The sequence below is a fragment of the Schistocerca nitens genome, chromosome 1, assembly GCF_023898315.1.
Source record: "Schistocerca nitens isolate TAMUIC-IGC-003100 chromosome 1, iqSchNite1.1, whole genome shotgun sequence".
In the NCBI taxonomy this organism is placed as follows: Eukaryota; Metazoa; Arthropoda; class Insecta; order Orthoptera; family Acrididae; genus Schistocerca; species Schistocerca nitens.
This window is the reverse complement of record NC_064614.1, coordinates 1,267,851,991-1,267,872,857: the sequence shown is the minus strand read 5'-3', so window position 1 is coordinate 1,267,872,857 and position 20,867 is coordinate 1,267,851,991. Positions and strand designations below refer to the sequence as shown.

General features: G+C 39.8%; 1 protein-coding gene across 2 annotated transcripts in view; it reads left to right on the top strand.

Moving 5' to 3' along the window:
• Window positions 1-20,867, top strand: part of LOC126201939 (anaphase-promoting complex subunit 1) — a 367,756-nt gene that overhangs the window by 28,042 nt on the left and 318,847 nt on the right. For both annotated transcript variants that reach the window (XM_049936824.1, XM_049936823.1), the window contains exons 5-7: window positions 1,243-1,399; window positions 13,546-13,676; window positions 15,013-15,284. In XM_049936824.1, the coding sequence (XP_049792781.1) occupies window positions 1,243-1,399; window positions 13,546-13,676; window positions 15,013-15,284 (560 nt within the window). The remainder of the gene's footprint in view (window positions 1-1,242; window positions 1,400-13,545; window positions 13,677-15,012; window positions 15,285-20,867) is intronic.

Below are 20,867 nucleotides of genomic sequence, written 5' to 3'. Positions count from 1 at the left end.
TGTTGGCAAGCAGATGTCCATCCTTTTTCATGTATAGTTTCACTATTTGGTATTTTACTGAAAAATAAGTGTTGCTGCTGTTGAGTGAAATTATAGCAGCAGTGGGGCAAAGCAGTTGCAATTGATTGATACTCAGCTTTTAGAATGTAGCGTTATCTGTAGAGGCAAAGGTGGAGAAAGTGAAATGTGTGGAAAGTTAAAACTGATAGCAGGTAGAATAAGAGGCTACTTTTACTGTCAACAGAAAAGACCTGAATAAACTGATGGGCAGGAATGAAATTAAAAGCAGATTTCTGCAGCTGAGATTACAAGGATAAGTACAATGTTTCTTGCCTTCCAGAACACTGTTGATGTACTTCTTTACTATTATGTAAAGAAAAGGTAGTTATTTTCAGAAATCTCTTCATGATTTCTGCTCATATACAACCCAGTATGTTTTCAAGGTACACAAATATTAGCAAGACATGTGTAACATTGTTATTGATTTATGGAACTGTTTCTGGGTTACTGCTGTCTCCATAATTGAATTTGTAGTTAGTTATAATAGCTCTTTAAAATTTTTTCATATGTTAGCTATTTTCTGCAGGAAAACAGTATCCCAAGGCATAAAAAAAGCTGTGTCTATGCTATAGTTAATAACTGATTTTAAATACAGAAAATACTATATGGTATGTAAAATCTGACCCCCTGTCACATCCTCATAAAGCATACTTACGTATTCTGTGTATGTGTATATTGTGAGCCATTAATTTTCATCATATTGCATTAACAATGTATTCTGTGTATGTGTGCATTGTTAGTCATTAATTTTCATTGTATTACAGTAACAATTGATATACCGTTGTGAGATGATCCTTGGATGAACAAATAAATAAATAAATAAGCAGAAAATAAGTCTCTGTATCATTTAAAAATAAATAATTTAAAAATAACTATTCTGAAATATTGAACAGGAATCTTGGTAGCATGAAACTGTAGTAACCCAGATCTGAAATGGCAGTCATTATGAGAATTTTGTAGAGGTTTAACTTATTAATGGAAGAAGCAACTCATGAGTGACTTGCACATCCAGTTCTTGTGTACTGCTCACCTGTGTGTACACGATTACTGAGTTAAAGGGGATTATATGGACAGCAGTGTCTGCTAGGAGCCCAAATTCAAACAAATTCCATGAAAAGAATAAATGTCTGAAATTAAAAAAAGAAAAGAAAAACATCTTGAGGTTTGTCGATTTCTTTCCAGGTGTCTGCAGCATGGCCCTGCAAGTACGGCCTCCTACTTGAACGAGCAACAAATGTTTCAGCACCCCATTTTGATTATGAATTTGATGAAAATCCACCTACAATTTTTTCATTATCACACCCTTTGGATGATGTTACCCCGGTAGTATCAAAACATGGTAAGTCATTTTACTTTTATTTCATTTCTATTTTTTTTTAATTTTCTGTTTTATTTAAATTTGGCATGTGGTCTGCTGTCACTTTTGAGTTATTGGTGTATTCAGCCACCTTTCCATAGGGAAAGTGTTATCTGTTAATTTTCTCTTATGATAGTATCAAAGAAATGACAGTACAATATGTGAAGCTGATTTATAATTTATTTTCAATTGTATATTAATATATGACCAATTTGGTCGGAGACCATTTTCCAGTGCCTATAGTACAACATGATACAGGACCATTTTCGTGCAAAAAGGCTGTTGGGAACCCATAATCCAGTACCAGTTGCAGGATAAGGACAACAAAAATTATTTTCAATATTTCATGTAGTTATTGACTAAATTTAAAAAAAAACCTAAAATGCTGTCATAATCTACTCAGTACAAGACACAGCCTTATGTTAAAAGTTTGACACACGAAGACAAATATTACAGTTAGAAACTATGTGTTTGTTTTTAGGCAGCACAAGTTCATGGACTTCATTCAGCCAGTATTTGAGAATGAGAGCACTAAGCGACTTCCAGCAAACTTTGAGCACGATTTCAGATTTTTTCTAAACTTTTTCTCACTTACATCCTTACTGTCAAATATTTAACACACAAATATTTAACACACAAAGTAATCTGATATTTGAATCTGTGTTATACACAGGAGTTTGATTCCTTAAAGAATCTGGAGTTTACTGGTAGGTACTACTTGGAAAGGAGAGTAGTGTTGCAGTTACACATCAGTTGCTAAAGTGATATGAGAACAACTAGAGTAGAGATGATACAGCCACTGCTTGGAAAAGAGCGTAGACAGATAGCATGTACCAGCAAACCTATTATGTATTCCAGTCTGGCCATTCACCTTTTGCATATGAACTATCCTGGGAGAAACTAAATAATTTCGGGGACATATTATAATTCTCTATCTTTATATGATTTCAGATTTGCAATGGACCATTAATAGAGACTAAGGGACCTTAACACCGAAGCTTATCTAGGCTTGCAGAAACTAATGTTTTTTATAGCATCTCAAACTTGAATGAGATGACACATACATTGGACAAAGAAACAGAATAGAAACAGTTCTGTACATGGGAAACGTTATTGCCATTCATGTTTGTAAAGTACACTATGAAGTATTGCATTGTAATCTTTCAGATTTTACTGTATTACATTAAGTTGTAATCATTCAGGCTTTCCCGGTGATATGTTGATATCTTGAGGTGTCTCAGTTTTTCCTTTTGTTGTCCATGCACAATATTTCAACAATGTGACACCTTGTTTGTTATTTTCGGGTCTAAAATCTGGATTTTTGTAAATTTGGATACCAAACTTTGGAGGTCATTTTGACTGGTTATTTTTGAATCTAGGGTATTTTGTGTAGTAGACAATGTTGCAGAGGACACTTTTCTAAAAACAATCATTTCAATTGCAATGCTGTAACTTAACCCAGTGCAGAGAAATTCGTATTTTTGCTAAACTGAAACTTCGTCGCGTGCTTACAAATGAAAATGGCCGCCATTCAGTAAAGATGAAAGGGAAATTTTTTTTGAAAATTGTTTTGAACTTCTCAATTATAGGGTAAAATATTTAAAAATAGTCAAGCAACCAACTTAATTTTTATTGCACCACGTCATTTGGATTGATCCTTTTGTTTCCTAAAGTGTCAGCAAGTTATACGCCAGTGTATAAAACCTTTACCATTCAAATAAATGATAAGTTTTACAGTCTGAGGAAAGTATATTGTCACTTAACGTGGAAATTTTCTGGGGCCCCCTCTGGGTTTCCTCAGCTGTACCGCGCAGCTCGATTGTGGTTACACAACACAGAGCTGCCATTGCACAAGCGCGCAGCCTCCTATGTTTACCAAGAGGCTGCAGGCGATTCAAGCAGTCTTTATGCCACTGAGCCCTGCCGTGCTGCATTAGGCGATACAGACGACGTCCCTGTTTCACCATTTACAAGGCTGTTGATGATTTGGAGATTACTACAGTGGATGGCATTGCAGCCCAAGTTATGTTGCAGGACCGGTCTGTATTTTGTGGATGTGTATTGAATTTTACCTTTACAAAGTATTCAAAGAACAGGTTAAAAATACTATTATTAGCTGATATGGGCAGCTCACACAGCCCAGCCATCAATCACATTTAGCATGGTACCTTTATTATGCCAGTTTGCATTCCTCCCTATTATTTCATTTGATATTTCAGCATATGGCAGTTGCTGGATCCAGATGATGATATCTTAACAGCCTGAGTTTGAAAAGGCACTTTGCCGTATACTTTGAGTCAAATAGTGTTTTCCATTTCTTGATTAACACTCACCACAGTCAAACAGGATGGCTCCCATCTGGATGCTGTGATCATTTCCTTGAAATCATCATGTGTTTCCATCAGTGCATTTGTGTTCCCTAATCCAAAATTTTTGTCGCTCTCTTAAGTACAAATGATTGGAAAACGGTGAAGTTTTTATTTCGACCGCCAGCAGAACCACAAAATACATAAGATGCTGCAGGTGGAACTTTCATCATTCAGGGAAATGATATGAATGATCATTTTCCATAGTGTGAAACAAATCTCTTCTGCTGCAAGCCTCTTGCTTTCCATATTTTGAGGTGATAGTGCAGACAAAACAAGAAAAATATGTCCAGTAAACATGGCTACCTTAAGAGCAATGACCACTTTCTTTATCTTCGTTATGTGAAACACATCTCTTCTATTGAATAAGTACTCATAGCTCTTAAGGTATGCCTTTAGAGTCCAAGTTTACTAGACTTTTTTGCTTCAAACGTTCATCCCTGTCCTATCCCTGAATATTGACCATTCCTGCATATAGGTTTTCAGTGTCCTCATCCAGTGTATGAGTGACAAAGTGTAAAAGGAAGACCTCACTTCATTTGCGCCCTTTTGTGCAGTGCATTCAGGATAAACACAAAACACAGATTCATCTGTTGCAAGAAAATCGCAAGTTGCTGCTTAAAGTAAATGTCACTGGTTACTGATTACCATATTGGCAAGGATACATTTTTTGCAGAGTCCATGCAGACAGACATCTGCTTTTTGTTTTTCCTCTACTACAGTTTACTGGGCAGGAGGGGGACTGTGCTCTCTCATGAGCAGATGAGTCCCCACTGACTTGCCTGTTTCTTTCCCCTGAAAAATTTAACTAACCGGTTCTTTCTGCCCCACAGCAAAACTTTGAATGCTAATGTCTCTGGATATGCTTACCCCTCCCCCCCCCTCCCTCCCCCAGTTTTAGCATAGCAGCGGATGTGTATGATCAGTCTGAAATGAAGTGTAGCAATAACTCACTTTCGAAAAAAGTGACTTACCTATTTTTCTTTTTCCTGACCATTCAGTTTAAAAATATGTTAAATAACTATTTAGTACATCGACTGCAGGTCATCCGGTTAACACAACTATGGTTTATAAATGAACCATGGAGTTACATGCCAAAAACAACTACATTTCACATTCAATCACAATGTACCTGGGGTATGGCATGACATAATCAAGTTCAAAACAGAATGGAATTAGGGTTATCAAGATTTAAGTGAGTTTGAACGTTGTGTCATAGTCAGCGCACAAGCAATGGGACACAGCGTCTCCGAGGTAGTGATGAAGTGGGGGTTTTCCTGTACAACCATTTCACAAGTGTACCATGAATACCTCCAACTTCACTGTGGCTGGGAAAAGTTTCTGGAAGAATGGGACATTGGGAAGAGTGCCAACTGAAGAGAATCGTTCAACAAGACTGAAGTGAATCCCTTCCTCAAATTGCTGCAGGTTTCAGTGCTGGGCCATCAAGAAGTATCAGTGTGCGAATCATTCGATGAAACATCATCGATATGGACTTTCAGATGCGAAGGCCCACTCAAGTATCCGTGATGACTGCATGACACAAAGCTTTATGCCTCGTGTGGGCCCATCAACCCCAACATTAGACTGTTGATGACTGGAAACATGTTGTCTGGTCGGACGAGTCTCATTTCAACTTGTATCGAGCGGACGGAAGTGTATGGGTATGGAGACAACCTCATGACTCCATGGATCCTGCATGTCAGCAGGGGACTGTCCAAGCTGGTGGGGACTCTGTAATGGTGTGAGGCATGTGCAGTTGGAGTGATATGGGACCCCTGATACATCTAGAAATGACTCTGACGGATGACATGTATGTAAGCATCCTGTATGATCACCTGCATCCATTCATGTCTGTTGTGCATTTCGTCAGACTAGGGCAATTACAGCAGGACAATGCGACACCCCACAGGAGCAGATTTGCTATAGAGTGTCTCCAGAAACACTCTTCTGAGTTTAAACAGGTCTGGTGGCCACCAAACTCCCCAGACATGAACATTATTGAGCATATCTGGGGTAGATTGCAACGTGCTGTTCAGAACAGATCTCCAGCCCCTCGTACTCCTACGGATTTATGGACAGTTCTGCTAGGTTCATGGTGTCAGTTCCCTCCAGCCCTACTTCAGACATTAATCGAGTCCATGCCACATCCTGTTGTGGCACTTCTGTGTGCTCGTGGGGCCCCTGCACGATATTAGGCAGGTGTACCTGTTCCTTTGGCTCTTCGATGTATAAGGATGCAGAAAAATAGTTGCAAGAGTGACAAAGAGGAGAAGGAAGAAATCTCTAATGTCAGTCAAAATTATACGCGAGACATATTTTGTCATTCAACTTCCCAATCTCCTTATCAAGATCTGACAGAATATTTGTGTAGCATTTTTTTTTTATGCAGTACCTTGTTATAAACAATCGCAACAAGTACGACAAAAAACTTTCTCGAACTCAACACTATTAAGAAACACACGAAGAAAGGGAAAGAGGGAATAAAACACTATGTAAAAATTCAAAATCTCAGGACAATCTTGCTATTATAAATTATTTCTTCCATTACAAATATTCATATTTTTAGAAAAGTTATTGACATTTTTCCCAGCTTTCATCTTCTTTGTGCTTAATGTGAAAGTTATACCTATTTATATGAAAAATGCATTAAATTTTGCTGCGAGCCTCGTTGTCTTCTCACAAACTGAAATCCTTCTTTATTTAATATACTTTCTACTATTCATGGGTAGCAAAAAGTAAGGACTCATTAGAAGCAAAAATGAATGAGACATTACGTCTACATCTACATCGACAGCAGTACTCTGCAGTTCATTCCTAAGCTCTTGGCAGCTGGTTTATTGAAATATCTTCAGACTATTTCTCTTCTGTTCCGCTCTTGAACGATACGTGAGAAAATGTACACTTAAATCTTTACACCTGAGCTCTGATTTCTCTTATTTTATCGTGATGATAATTTCTCCCTATATAGGTAGGTATCAACAAAAAATTTTTGCACTCGCAGAAGAAAGTTGTTGATTGAAATTTCATGAAAAGATCATGCTGCAACTCAAAAATGCTTTTGTTTTTATGATTGTCACCACAACTTGCTTCTTTTTCAATGTCCTTCATCAACCCTTCCTGGTACTGATCACACACAGCACAGCACTACTCCAAAAGATGATGGTCAAGTGTAGTGTAGGCAGTCTCTTTAGTAGACCTGTTGCATCTTCTAAGTGTTCTGCTAACAAAACTGTCATTGGTTTGCCTTCCACGCAATGGTATCTGTGTTATCACTCCAATTTAAGTTGTTCATATTTGTAATACATAGGTGCACAGATGGGAATTAGCCTCACAACAAATTCTTCACTCCCGCATCCCCTCTGTCCTATCATCTCCTCCCCATTCTCGTCTCCTACCCTATTTATTTTCTGCCCTCTGCCAGCACACCCGCCTGTCTTCCTCACTCCTCCCCTTTTTATGGATGGCTCAGTATTTCTGCTTGCGACTTGCAATGACTTGTTGAGTCCATGCCATGTTGAGTTGCTGCATTATGCCAGGCAAGAGGAAGTCCTACACGAAAGCAGGAGGTGTCCCATTAGTTTCAGCACCTCAGTGTATTTATTATTTTCATTTAAGTATTTTACTTTTTTGTCTGCATTATTATCCCTTTCCTCTCTCCACTCCCATCTAATTCCATCTTCCCTTTTCCTAGTTCGCAATTGTACTGGTCATTTCTCTTCCTCTTAATCCATCTTTACTTCTTACCTTGTCATGATTTCTGGGCAAAAGCTGGCACTCTGCTTACTGATGTATTATATTCAGTCTGCTTTCTCTGATGCTTCTCCTTTCACATTCATTTCTTTGTCCTCATAATGGATGGGTCCCTCCCATTAAGGGATCTAAGTGATGTGCCCTTCCTTTTTCAACTTCCCAAACCTATCCCTCCCAAGTAGTTTGGAAAGTTAGGATAAATATCTCACAGCCTGATGGTAAATACTGACCAGCAATTCTGTTTGATAATTCTCGTTTTCTTGAATGAATTTTGTGTTTGATTCAAATGGTTCATAATTACTCCGTTCTTCTTCCTTATGGCTATCCTATGCCTGTGCTTCTTGTTGCACTCAGCTAATGCAGAAGCTTATTCTGTTGTATTTGTCCCAATTACGTGGAAATGCACCTTTAAATTGTTTTACGAATGCAAACAATGGATGTTGCCTATCAGTTGGAAAGACTGGAATTGTCCGTTTGTGACATTATTCTTGTCCATGGCACTGGATGTGATGGTGATAGTCAACTTCATTTTAACTTCCATAACATCAATATTTGTTTTTGCATGATTTGATCTTACCAGTTTCTGAATTTTCTGTATTTTCATGCAGCTTTTATTGATTGTGCCAAAGTCTGACAGTTATTCTGCATGCCTCAGGTCATCATAATTCCCCTCAAAGCTCTCTAGTACCCTTGCTAAATGCATCAGTAGATGAATTTTTAGGCTGACAGTTAATTTCTGGTATCTTTTGATTACTTTCTTTGATTTTATGTACAATATACACCAGCAAAGTGTACATGATGCAGATGACTTGTGTCTTCACTATTCCGTAGGCGGTTGCGAAGTGCTCATTGCATTTGCTGCAAATACTCATTGGTCAGCAGCTTACATTCCTTAGCATGGCCGCAGTATATTAATGTTAGGTTCAATAATTTCAATTTTAAATTACAGTGGTCATTGTAATTTTATGTGAATGTGAAGAGATGGCTGCTGTATGGTATGTGGCATTGAGACCATCTGTCAGCACTGAATGATGTCCCTGTGTCAATTCCTACTCTGTATAAGTGGAGATGAGTAATTATCACACCTGAATGATCTTTTGGCTTTAATTTTGTCTGCCAGAAAGTGAGACACACTGTCACAATGATTACTGACCATTTGGGCATTACATGTAAATTGAATTGTAGTCTCAGCAGGTTTAGCTGCAATCCTCAGTAGTAAATTTTGGCAGGTTGTATAGTCTATTGTAGGATTTTGACATTCATAATCATATTTCAAATATGCAGTACAAATTTTTCTCTTGTCTTTTTTTAATACTAGCTTTCTGTCTGTGGCCCCTTTCCTTCACATTTTATCCAGATTATTTGACTGCACTATGAGCACCTTTCCCTCTGTTTATTGATATACTTGTCAATAATGTCTGAGTTGAAAATGAGAAGTTGTACAGAATTTACAAAAGTTCTGTTCTTAAGACTAGTCCTAAACTAGCTGGTGACATAGGTTGTCTATGCCACTGTGTATGTTGTTCAGGATAATGTGCATTGTAGATTATCTGTAATGGATTTACTGAGGATATGCTATACGTATTACATTTGTAGCTGACACATGGAGATGAATTAGGTGATCATATTTTTTCCCCTAGTTATTACAATATGGAACAAGATGTAGAATCTAACGTCAGACATGAGAATATAAAATTCCTAATTTCCTCATGATAATGATACATACAATGTCAGATATGTGGTAGCTTTTGTTCCAGAGTTTCTTTCAATGAATAAAGAGGAGAATAGATTGATAGTACCAAACCCCAGGGATTAAGCAGAAATTTGAACACAATCCAAGGTCAAGTGGACGACTGGGTGCTCTGTATGCATGACGTTATGGTTAGGAAAGCTAGTGTTTGCGTTAATTTTTGTTTGTGTGTTTTTGTTGCTTCCTGGTAATTTTGAAATTTTCTAACTTATATTTTACTTTAATTTTGGAATTCATTTTACTGAAACAAAAAGTGTCTGTGTTTTACAAATGTTCATAATCAGTTTCAGTCAGGAAAGTTATGGCAGAATGTAAATGGTTTAGAAGTAAAGGAAACCACTCACCACATAGCAGAAGCATTGAGTTGTTGACAGACAGATGCAAAACAGAATGAAAACCATGCTACCTTCTGGGATAAATCCTTTCACAAGCTAGAATACAAAAATGTATAGGAATGTGCCCCTGCCGCCCTCCCCCCCCCCTTCCCCCCCCCCTCCCCACATACACACACAGGGCTTGCTGAACACATAAAGCCAGTATTGCATTTCGACAGGGTGCTTTGGGGATTGGGGTTGCATCAGTTGGGATGAATAGAGGGAGAAAGAGTGGTAAGCAGGACAAGGGGTTTGGGAGCTTTGGCAAGTGCATGGGTTAGGCTTGCGACATATGGTTATCAGAGCAGGTGAGGTTTGGTGTACAGTGAACATGATTGGGAGGTGTGGCAGGAATGGCACACTGGTGGGTAGAGGGTATGGGGACAGTGGCTTAGCAGAGATTGAGGCTGAGAAGAATACAGGAGAAGAGGATGTATTGTAAATATAATTCCCATCTATTTAGTTAAGAGAAGTTTGAGGTGGAGGGAAGGAACCAGATGGTATGGGTTGTGAAGCAGCCATTGAACCCATGCATTTTGTGCTGTGCTTTGTGTTCGCCTACTGGGTGGTCAATTTTCTTCTTGGCCACAGTTTGGGGTGGTGGCCATTCATTCTGGTGAACAACTGGTTGTGGTAGTCATGCCCACGTAAGATGCTGTGCAGTAACTGCAGCAGAGTTGGTATATGATATGCCTGGTTTCACAAGTGGCCAGCCTGTTACAGAACTGGAGATGCACTGGGTCAGTGTATTGAGTAGCTCTGGCATTAGGTATTCTACAGGGATATAATCCTTATGGCAAGGGAGAAGTAGTAGTATAGGAATAGACCAGGATTTTGTGTAGATTGGGTGGGCTGTGGAATACCACCTGTAAGATATGTCAGAAGGATCTTGGGTAGGGTATTTGTCATTTCTGGTCATGATGAGAGATGATCAGAGTCCTGGCAAAAGATATGGTTCAATTGTCCAAGTTCATGGTGGTACTGGGTGACGAGGGGTCACTACTTTGCCAATGATTCTTGGGGGGGATGGTGGGAGGATTTATCTGTGTGAGGATGTGGTATGGGAAATGTTTGCAGACCAAGTTTGGGACACAGTGCCTGTCTGTGAGGCTTTTGTGAGACCTTTAGCATACCGGGAAAGGGAAACTGCAGATCCACTATCCACAAGTGACCAAACTGTATGGGAGTGATTTTTTGGTGTAGGGGTGGCAGCTGAGAATGTCGATATTGTTGATGGTTAGTGGGTTTAATATGGACAGAGTTACAGATGAGCCATCAGAGAGATGGAGGTTAACATCCAGGAAGGTGGCATGTTAGGTTGAGGAGGACCAGAATAAGCTGGTGGGAGAAAAGGTATTGAGGTCGTGAAGGAATGAGGATAGGATGTCTTGGCCATAGGTTCAGATCATGAAGATGTCATAATGAACCTCAAGTAGACAATGGGTTTTGGGAGGCTAAAAAGGCTACCTCTAGATGACCCATAAACAGGTAGGTATAAGAGGCTGCCATGAAAGTGCTTATGGCTGAGTCGCAGATTTGTTTATATGTGTTGTGATGAATCATAGTGACTACTCGACGGAAGTGTTCTGCCAGCAGTCTGACTCCTCCACCTACATGTGTTACCATAGTGATCACATCCTAGAACTCCACTGTAACCTGCAATTGCTACTGAAATGCTTAGACCCATATGAGAATATCTCCTAAAGTCCATCTCCTGTCTCACCCCAATGACCCCACTGTACATTCACTTTCTACGTGCTTCCCAAAATTCATTAACTCATCAATCCTGAATGCCCCATTGTGGCTGCTTATTGTCTCCACTGTCCTTTCTTGTTGACCAACAGCTCCAACCAATTGCGCTAAGCCTAGCCTCTTGTATCAAAGATAACAACCACTTTCTCAACCGACTCGAGTATCCTCACCCTGTTACCACCTGAGTCCCTACTTGTCACTATTGATGCCACCTCCCTTCACACTAACATCCTTAATGTACATGCCCTTGCTACTATTGGAACACTACCTCCACACATGTCCTTTCGACTCCACACCCACTACCTCATTCCACATACACTGTACCAAATACATCCTAACACACACTATTTCTCCTTTGAGGGAAAGGTATATAAACAAATCCAAGACACATCCTTGGGCACCCGCGTGGTACCCTCCTATGCCAGCTTGTTTATGGGGCATCTAGAGGAAGCCTTCATAGCCTTCCAGAACCCAAAACCCCTTGTCTGGTTCAGGTACATTGGTGATTTCTTCATAATCTGGATCCAGGACCAAGACACTCTATCCTCATTAATCCACACCTCAGCAACCACTCTCCCATTAGCTTCTTCGGATCCTCTTCAACATGATGAACCATCTTTCTGGACATTGACCTCCACCTTTCTGATGGCACTATCCACACCATTGTCCATGTTAAACCTATTAAGCACCAACAGCACCTACATTTTGACAGCTGTTAAACACACTAAAAAGTTGCTCCCAAACTGTCTGGCCACCTGTGGACGGTGAACCTGTAGTGACGAGAATTTCCGTGCCCAGTATGCTGGAAGTCTCACAAAGGCTTTCACAGTCAGGCACTAAGCTCCAAACCTAGTCTGCAAATGGAGTTCCCATGCCTTATCTTCAAACACTCCTTATCCTTCGCCTTCCCGAAAATGAGGCACATCCTACTAAAGATTGTTTCCATCCCTCCGAAAATGGTATTCTGTTGCCAGCCTAACCTATACCACATCCTAGTCTACCCCTATAGCTCTCCCCCATGCCGCAGGTGTCATATCCCTGTAAATTATCCATGTACAAGACTTACCCAATCTAGTACCTTCCGCCGCGGAAGTCGAACATGCGGCAGAACAAATGGACGTGGTCAGCCCATAGAGGGCTCCGCCTCCGCGGCGGCTATTCTGCGCAGCGAGGGTGCCACCGCTAAGCCACATGCAGACAGCGGCCAATAGCCGCTCCCTCCGGTTTGGTATATAGGGGCCCGCTCTGCCTTAGTCCAGCCAGTCTGGTACTCGCTCTGGATTTCATTTCTATCTCGTCGGTACTGCGTTCTGGTCGTTGCTCGTTGTTGACATTTGCCTGGCTCTGGTTCCGAGTGGATTTACATTTGGTGTTTGGTGTTATGGTTTCTACAAACCTCCGTTGTTTATCTCATCCTTGTTGTGTTGCTCATAGTCGGTCGTGGTCGGTTGTTGTCAGTTGTCGTTGGTCTGCCGTCCGACTCGTCCTGTGTTTACCCGGTGGTGCGTGCTCCACCGCCGGCGGCTTCCCCACCTGGCGGCTCCGATCTGCGGCCCAAGGTGTTCCCGCTGTTGGTTGTGGTTACTACACCCAATACACTGACCCAGCATATATCACTCCAGTCCTGTCAGAAGCTTGCCCCATCCCATCAGAGACAGGGTCACTTGTGAAAGCAACCAAGTCATGTGCCAGCTCTGCTGGAGTTACTACACAACATTTTCTGTGGGAATGACTGCCAACCAGCTGTCAACCAGAATAAATCCAACCATGTCCAAAACTAAGTTGACCACACGGTGGTGCAACATGATGCTGAGTACGACATGCTAGAGTTCAGTGGCTGTTTTGCAACCCATGCCATCTGGATCTTTCCCTCCAACTCCAGCATTTCTGAACTGTGAAGGTAAGAGTTACCCTTGCAAAACATCCTTCACTCTCTCCAGGTGTGTGTGTGTGTGTGTGTGTGTGTGTGTGTGTGTGTGTGTCTTGTGAAAGCTAACAGCATTTCTATTTTTCTTTCTGTGCACCTGTTCATGACCCAATGCTTCTGCAATTTGGTGAGTGGTCTCCTTTTCTCCTGAACCATAGTTAACATCAGTGCAAATATAATAAGTTTGATGCTTTTTTTCCTTGCAGTGACACTCTCAAATATATGTGATCCCTGCCAGAAAATTGTATTTGTCAGTGAGGAACCATCTGTATGTATGACATATGACTCAAATTGTGGACTTCACAGTGTGTGGAAAATAAGAAAAGTGCAATCAGAGGTAATTATTCAGTAATTTTAGTGTATAGGTTAAGTTAAAGATATAATGCTAAAAAAAAAGCTAGAATCAGCTACACCTTTTTAATGAATGATTTATTTCACCCTCATTAGTTTTTGGCCTAGGCCCTTTGTCAGAGGTTGACAAGGGTTTTTTGGTATCCATTTCATATCTTTTATTCTGTAATTAAAAAAAAAAAAAAATATGGTTTTGTATTCTGCAAAAACTGTTACATTATATGCAAGATCCTTACATTTTACGAGCAGCTTTACCTTATACACTACAACATAGAGATCTGCTTCATTGGTAGATGACATGACATGGATTATGTTTTGTGTGGCTTCTTGCAATTTAAAGATTCACTGACACAAAAGCGTATTTAAGGAGACAAAATGGCTGTATTGGTATTTTACCAAACTTGAACAGAGGTTAATTCCGAAACTTCATGAAACTCAAGTAAATGTTTCCACACCTGCATGCTGTGAAAATTTTTGTTTGTATGTAAGAGAAACAGAATAACTTCTTCCATAAAAAAATATGAAGTCATGAATGTAAACGTCTGTGAATCATTTGGAAAGTTACTCTGGTGCTGATTATGGGATTGGAGAATATGTTGCAGATTATGAAGCAGCCCCATGGCCTCTGCCTTTGCTAGCCCAACTCACATCCACTTCTAGCCCTGCCCTGTGACCCTCACTTTTCTCATTCTGCACTCTCACCCTTCTTTCTTCTGTTTCTCTCATCCTGTCACTATCTGCCACTCTGAATCCATTCCTCCACATCATTGTGCACTGCGTGCAAGGCCCCCTGTTTGTGCCAGAATGACTTCACAGTCACCATATTCCTATCCATTGCTCTTGCTGCCTTTGCCTCCCTGATACCAGGCACCCTTCCTCACAATCCTCTAACCTGTCACCCAGTTGAGCTTCAGTGCCAGCACAAAACAGTTGCCCAAGACAATGTAGCCGTCCAGGTGCATATGTTTGTATGTTTATTCTGTTAGTTCTGAAGAAGGATTCATCAAGAAGCAGAACAACATTCTCACTTCATGACATGCTTAATTGGAACCTTCACTCCTTCCATAATTTATATATAACCATGGACTTTCCTACTATATTTACTGTCACACTGTGTAGATATAGCAGTTTTTGCAGTATGAATTAGTGAACCCCATCATTAAATCACAATAGTTGCTGATAAGCAAGGCCATATTGGTCTCTCATTTTAATAGAAGTATGAAGTGAAATATTATAAAGTGCAATATTAGCCATAAGAGTGTGCTTTTAGCAGGTTAGTTGTTTAGCCTGTTTTTTATTTTAAATTTTTGTTTATTGACTAGGAATGTCGCTTCTTCTATCCTGATCAGTCAAATACTACATTGAACCACTCGAGTGCGTCCACATTTATGGGAAATGCAAGTGTTATATCCAATAGCAACCGTCTCTCTATTGGAGCCACACGTATTTCGGCTCCTGTTACTACTGCTGCTTCTCTTAGTGTGGCAAATGTCACTGCTGGCCTGGTATCTGTCTCAGGAATTGCGTCTTGTCGAGGCAGTCCAGTGCTGCCTTCCTCTGCTCGAACGTCTGCAAGTTCCTTCAGCCCTCTTGGGTGAGTTATTAAGCATTGCTTTAAAAATGGTAGCTATTATCAAAACTTTATACCAAAAGAAACACGTTAAAGCACCAGAAATTTGAAGAAATACATCTGTCAAAGTTGGCACTGTGCTGAAGATACATTTCTATTCAAAGCAGCATGATACCTCATGCACAGACTACTGATTTTGATTTTGATCTTGATCTATCTCAAATAAAAAATATTTAAGGCTTAATAATAAGTACACTAACCAAACATTGTAGGGGAAGATAAAATCACTTGCATGGAGTTTTGTGCACCAAACTTGTTTTTTAGTGTTGAAATTACATTTTACACAATTGACAATGTTAAGCACAATAAATAATTGTACTGCACAATATTACAGGTTAAATGGATTTTTTTCTGAGGTCCTGAGTACTTTCCATTTACGTTGTGCAACAAACATTTTTTTGCCCCTCTGTAAACTAAACTCTAGGCAATGGACAGTAGTCCACACAGTAATTAGAATGCATAATTGTTACAGGACACATGGTTATGATGCCACAACTGCGCACTAGCAACTTATATTGAGAAACAAAATGTTTTACATTGTAAATAATATTTTAATGCAGTGGGTAATTGTGGTGGCCCGGTGTAATGTTAAGTTCCCTCTACACATCTTAAGCATTTTCGTGGACTTACTTGTTGAAGAATGCTGGTTCTGCAGCACCGATGTCTTCTGCTAGCACCGGACGCTTCTCCGAAGATTTCACTGCTAGGAAGGGGAAATTTTCACTCTATCGCTCTCTCTCTCTCTCTTCTTATTCAAAAATACGCTACTCATGGAATATCATTCAATGCACCAGAAAATATTTATTTCCACTTTGTAAAAAAAAAAAAAAAAAAAAAAAAAAAAAAAAAAAAAAAAAAAAACTAAACTTTATGACGTAAGCCCACACATTACCGGGCACCCAAGATCAGTTAATTACACATTTTTGAACACAATTAATACATAAGCTTTTATCGCGGCTGACTATCCACGTCCAGTCCACGTACTCTCAACAGCAGTTCAACGTCTACTAAAACAGTCACTATCTCGAGTCACTCCATTTGTTTTTCAACAGCACAAAGCTACATTACTCTTTGCAGCCAGCCACGGAGCTTCTGGACCGTACGTGTTTATTCTTCACAGGTCGCGCTGAACACTTGCCAACACTGACAAACTATGGCCCTTCCAGTTTCGCCTGCACAAACAATAAATGGGTGCAGTATCCCATGCTCATCCTTACGCCCTGCTTTAAAATAATGCGTGTTCAAAACGGCTGGAACTCAAGTGTTTCCAGACTTTCGTAAAATTCTGGGGGCACTACATATCCTTCTCCTTAGCTCGAACACTCGTTATTTTGCTCACAACATATATTTTAATAATTTTTTTCTTAACACTTATCTTGTTACTTTGTATTACATAAAAGCATTATGTACAAAAACTCTCTTCCGTATCCGTTATTTCATTAAGCTGTTGGTAATATCTTTCATAGACATAGTAGTATGATAAACTAATAGTACAACAAGTATCAGCTATTTCCAATAGATTTATCTACTCTTGCTTCCAGGATTGAGCCAAAATAAATCCCTTCCCTTAGCCAGTTTCAAAGTTCAGGCATTATTCTGAGTCGAGTCTTTACTTTTTTTTTTTAGGAGCTGTTGCAATGATAACCACCAGTTTTCCGGGCCTGAAAAAAATTAGATGTACTGGGGGGTTTTCTCTTTTTTTTTCTATCTCCTCACGCAGGACTCGTCTTTTCTATTTAAAAAATTTTAGAATTCAAATTTACCAGGAGAAACTTTCCACTACAATCTCAGGTCACAACCCTTTCCCTTTGGGTTCCAATCTACGTAAGGGTTGATACAATGAAAACATCTTCTTCCTCATCCTTGGGTAGGTACGCCCCTTCCATTTATACTAAACTATGGTACAGGTCAATCCCCTGTTTGGTGCCCCTGCCCGCACAGTATAGGTCAGCCTCCTCTGGGTCTGCCTACCTGCCTCTCTTTCTCTCATGTCATCTATATCGGATGCGCCCTCCCTATCTTCTCTAACAATGATTCATAGTCTTGCCTCTTTCGTATTCCTCTGCACACTATTTTATTTAAAATTTCCTGGTAAAATTTCTATCTACCTCTCCTTTCCTCCTCCTGAGTCCTTCAGCCTACCTGCTTAAATTCTTCGCTTGTTTATTGCTTACAGCTCACTTATATAGCCTTAATACCTGAATATGTTTCGTCCATGGTTGTAACTTTATTTCTTTTCTTCGGGCTATCTGGTCTGCACTATCCTATTATTCATAAGAAACTTATTTGACTAGATACCTCTGGCTTAATATCTATTTCTTTTTATCTCCATTCACATTACTTTGTACTACTATAGCTGTGAACACAGGTGGATATACACTTTGTCCCCCCTTGTTCCTTTAGCTTATTTGACTCAATACCTCTGGCTTAATATCTATTACTTTGAGATGTGCAACCGTCATTACTTAGCACATGTGCTCGAGCCCTTCCTGAGCACTACCTCCCCCCTTATCTGTGACGTTTGTTACATCTCCCGATGCATTACTTGTCTGCATCTTTGTATTTAATTGTTTGAGTGTGGAAGTGTGATCGTACGTCCTGATTCTTCAGCCTACTAAGGTTCTTAGTTGAAGATTTATAGAAATCATGGAAAAGAGAAGGACTTCAGCAATAGAAGTATATGAATGTGGACAGAGGGAAAGATAGATTGGGACTCTTAAGAGAAGTAAGAAAGGAAATAAAAGAATTGGTTGCTAAGATCGAAGAAAGAAAGCAGACAGCCCCAAAGACAGGATACCTTTCCCACACCCCTTCCCCTGGATCCCCCCTTCGCCGGTACTTAAGTGAGAAGCCGGAGGAGGTATGATGTTCGGCGTCACCTGCAGAACGGACATTCTCACCGTCACCTTTGAAGTCCCTGAAGAAAAGATCTTGGCAACTCCTGTGGAACTGCAAATGATGAAGAACCAGTCACACTTGTTTGCGAGGGTTGTATGAAGGGCATGGTGTGTAGGTCGTGTTTGTGTCTATGCTACCCATCCTTTTCAAATTTAGATGTAAACCCTCCCCAATCACATCACACTTTACAAAAAATATAAAACATTCTATAAAAATAGAAATTATATACACTATAATCAAATAGTTATTCAGTTAGTCACTTCACTTTATATTTCATACACATGTTCAGTCTATGTCATCTAGGTATCATTCTTCCTAAACAGTACCATCATATTATATCTCCTGTTAGAATGTTACCCTGTTAATTTTATCTCATGCTTAGAGGTTACTGTGTATTCTAACTCCTTAAATTAGTCATAATCGTGTAGTCATAATTGGTCTCTTTTAATACTAATATGATAGGATAGCTTAAGGGCTATAAATAGATTACAGGATAGTCGAAGATTTGAAGGGAGTTCGGTGTAGGAAATCTAATGTGGAACTAACACCGAACCCAACTAGGGAACTGGCGGACGTCACTCAGCTCGTTGACACAGAACGTCAACGTCCCTGGGGGTTTTTGTACATATCGTTTTACATCCTTAACATTATACATTTCCTTTTCCCCTCCTGTCACAGGATCTACTAAATATAGGATTTTTTGGTGTACTATTGATTGAATATAATAAGGTTAAATCGTTTTAAGAAATGGGTGGGGTGTACCCCCCATCTAGTTTGAATTTAGGAAACTGTCTCGACAAGCCTGAATTTGATCCCCATTGCGAATCAGTCATCATGTCTTTATTTAATATAATATTTTGGGAAACTGTGCCTTTCTCTAGTTTCTCCTGCATAAGCTTGAATTCTTTCCTCAACGTTTCTTTGTCTTTCTTGGTGTTATCTAAATCGGAAGTTACTATAGGCAAAGAGATACCAACACTTAGTTTCTCTTCAACCTTTCATCCTCTTAATTCTTCTACTTGTTCTTCTAAGCCATTCCAATATATAAGCTCTGCAGTCATTAACTTTTCTTTGAAGTTCTGTTCTACGGTTTCCACCCGTGATTTGACCCCTGAAATTTGTGCCTGTACTAGGGGGAGCACCTTATCTTGTTTCTGGACATTGGTTTTTAGCGTAGTTAATTCTTGTTCGACCACATCAAATGTAACATTACATACATTTTTCAAAGAGTCGTATTTTTCATTAAACTGTTTTTCCAAATTACTACATTTACAGTCTACATCATGTTCTAATTTTTGAACTAATCCTTTTATATTGGCTTCATTTCTTTTGTTCTAAATCCTTAAATAAAATATTTGTCTGTTCACTCAGGGAATCGGACAATTCTTTTTTCAATTCTTGCATCTGATTACTTAGGATATTAACTTGAGCCTCTAGTTTTGTGTTTTGTGATTCAAACTGCACTTTGATAAACCTCATTAATTCGCCTAAATGTGGCCCCTGTTTTTCAATTCCCATAGCCCCAACAGACTCTACTGATTGATGTTCCTTTTCCATTGCGTTTTGTTTTGCCTTTAATCTAGTTATCATTAAAAGTACACTCGCTTATTTCCACAACACCCCACACTTCACAAACAATCAAAGGTCAGTAGCAGCTCACCCGGCGTCGGTGGAAGGCAGCGTTGGCACCAGTGTACGGTGGTGTCAGCGTCGATGGACGACGGCGTCGGCTTTTGTGGACGGCTGTGTCGGCGTTGGTGTGATGCGGCGTCAGCATTGGTGTACGGTGGCGTCGCTGTTGGTGTACGGCGGCGTCGGTGTTAGAGTGCGGCGGCGGTGGCGGCGTTGGTGTGATGTGACGTTGGCGTTGGTGTGTGGCGGCGGCAGTGTTTGTAGACGGCTTTGTCGGCGATTTGAGACTAACTGCAGCGTTGTGCGATTTTCTTGATTCCCTTAATTATTTCACCATTTATCAACATGATATTTCTGGATAAGTATCGTTGAATCGCTCTGCAGCCTCGCTGTTATCAGTTGCTATGGCAACTCCCAACTGGTTTTTTTTTTTTTTTTTTTTTTTTGTTTTGTATAACTTCCTTAATATTACCGCTTCTTTCTCACGTCCTTTCTTTACGGTCGCCACGTTCTTGCGGTGGTCTGTGTAATGTTAAGCTCCCTCTATACAGCTTAAAAGCGTTTTCATAGACTTACTTGTTGAAGAATGCTGGTTCTGCTTTCTTGCAGCGCCGATGTCTTCTGCTAGCACCGGATGCTTCTTCGAAGATTTCACTGCTAGGAAGGGGAAATTTTCGCTCTCTTGCTCTTTCTCTCTCTCTTTTTATTCAAAAATACGCTACTCATGGAATATCATTCAATGCACCAGAACATATTTATTTCCACATAGTACAAAAAAAAAAAAAAAAAAAAAAAAAAAAAAAAAAAAAAAAAAAAAAAAAAAAAACTAAACTTTATGACGTAAGCCCACACATTACCGGGCATCCAAGATCAGTTAATTACACATTTTTGAACACAATTAATACATAAGCTTTTATCGTGGCTGACTATCCACGTCCAGTCCACGTACTCTCAACAGCAGTTCAACGTCTACTAAAACAGTCACTATCTCGAGTCACTCCATTTGTTTTTCAACAG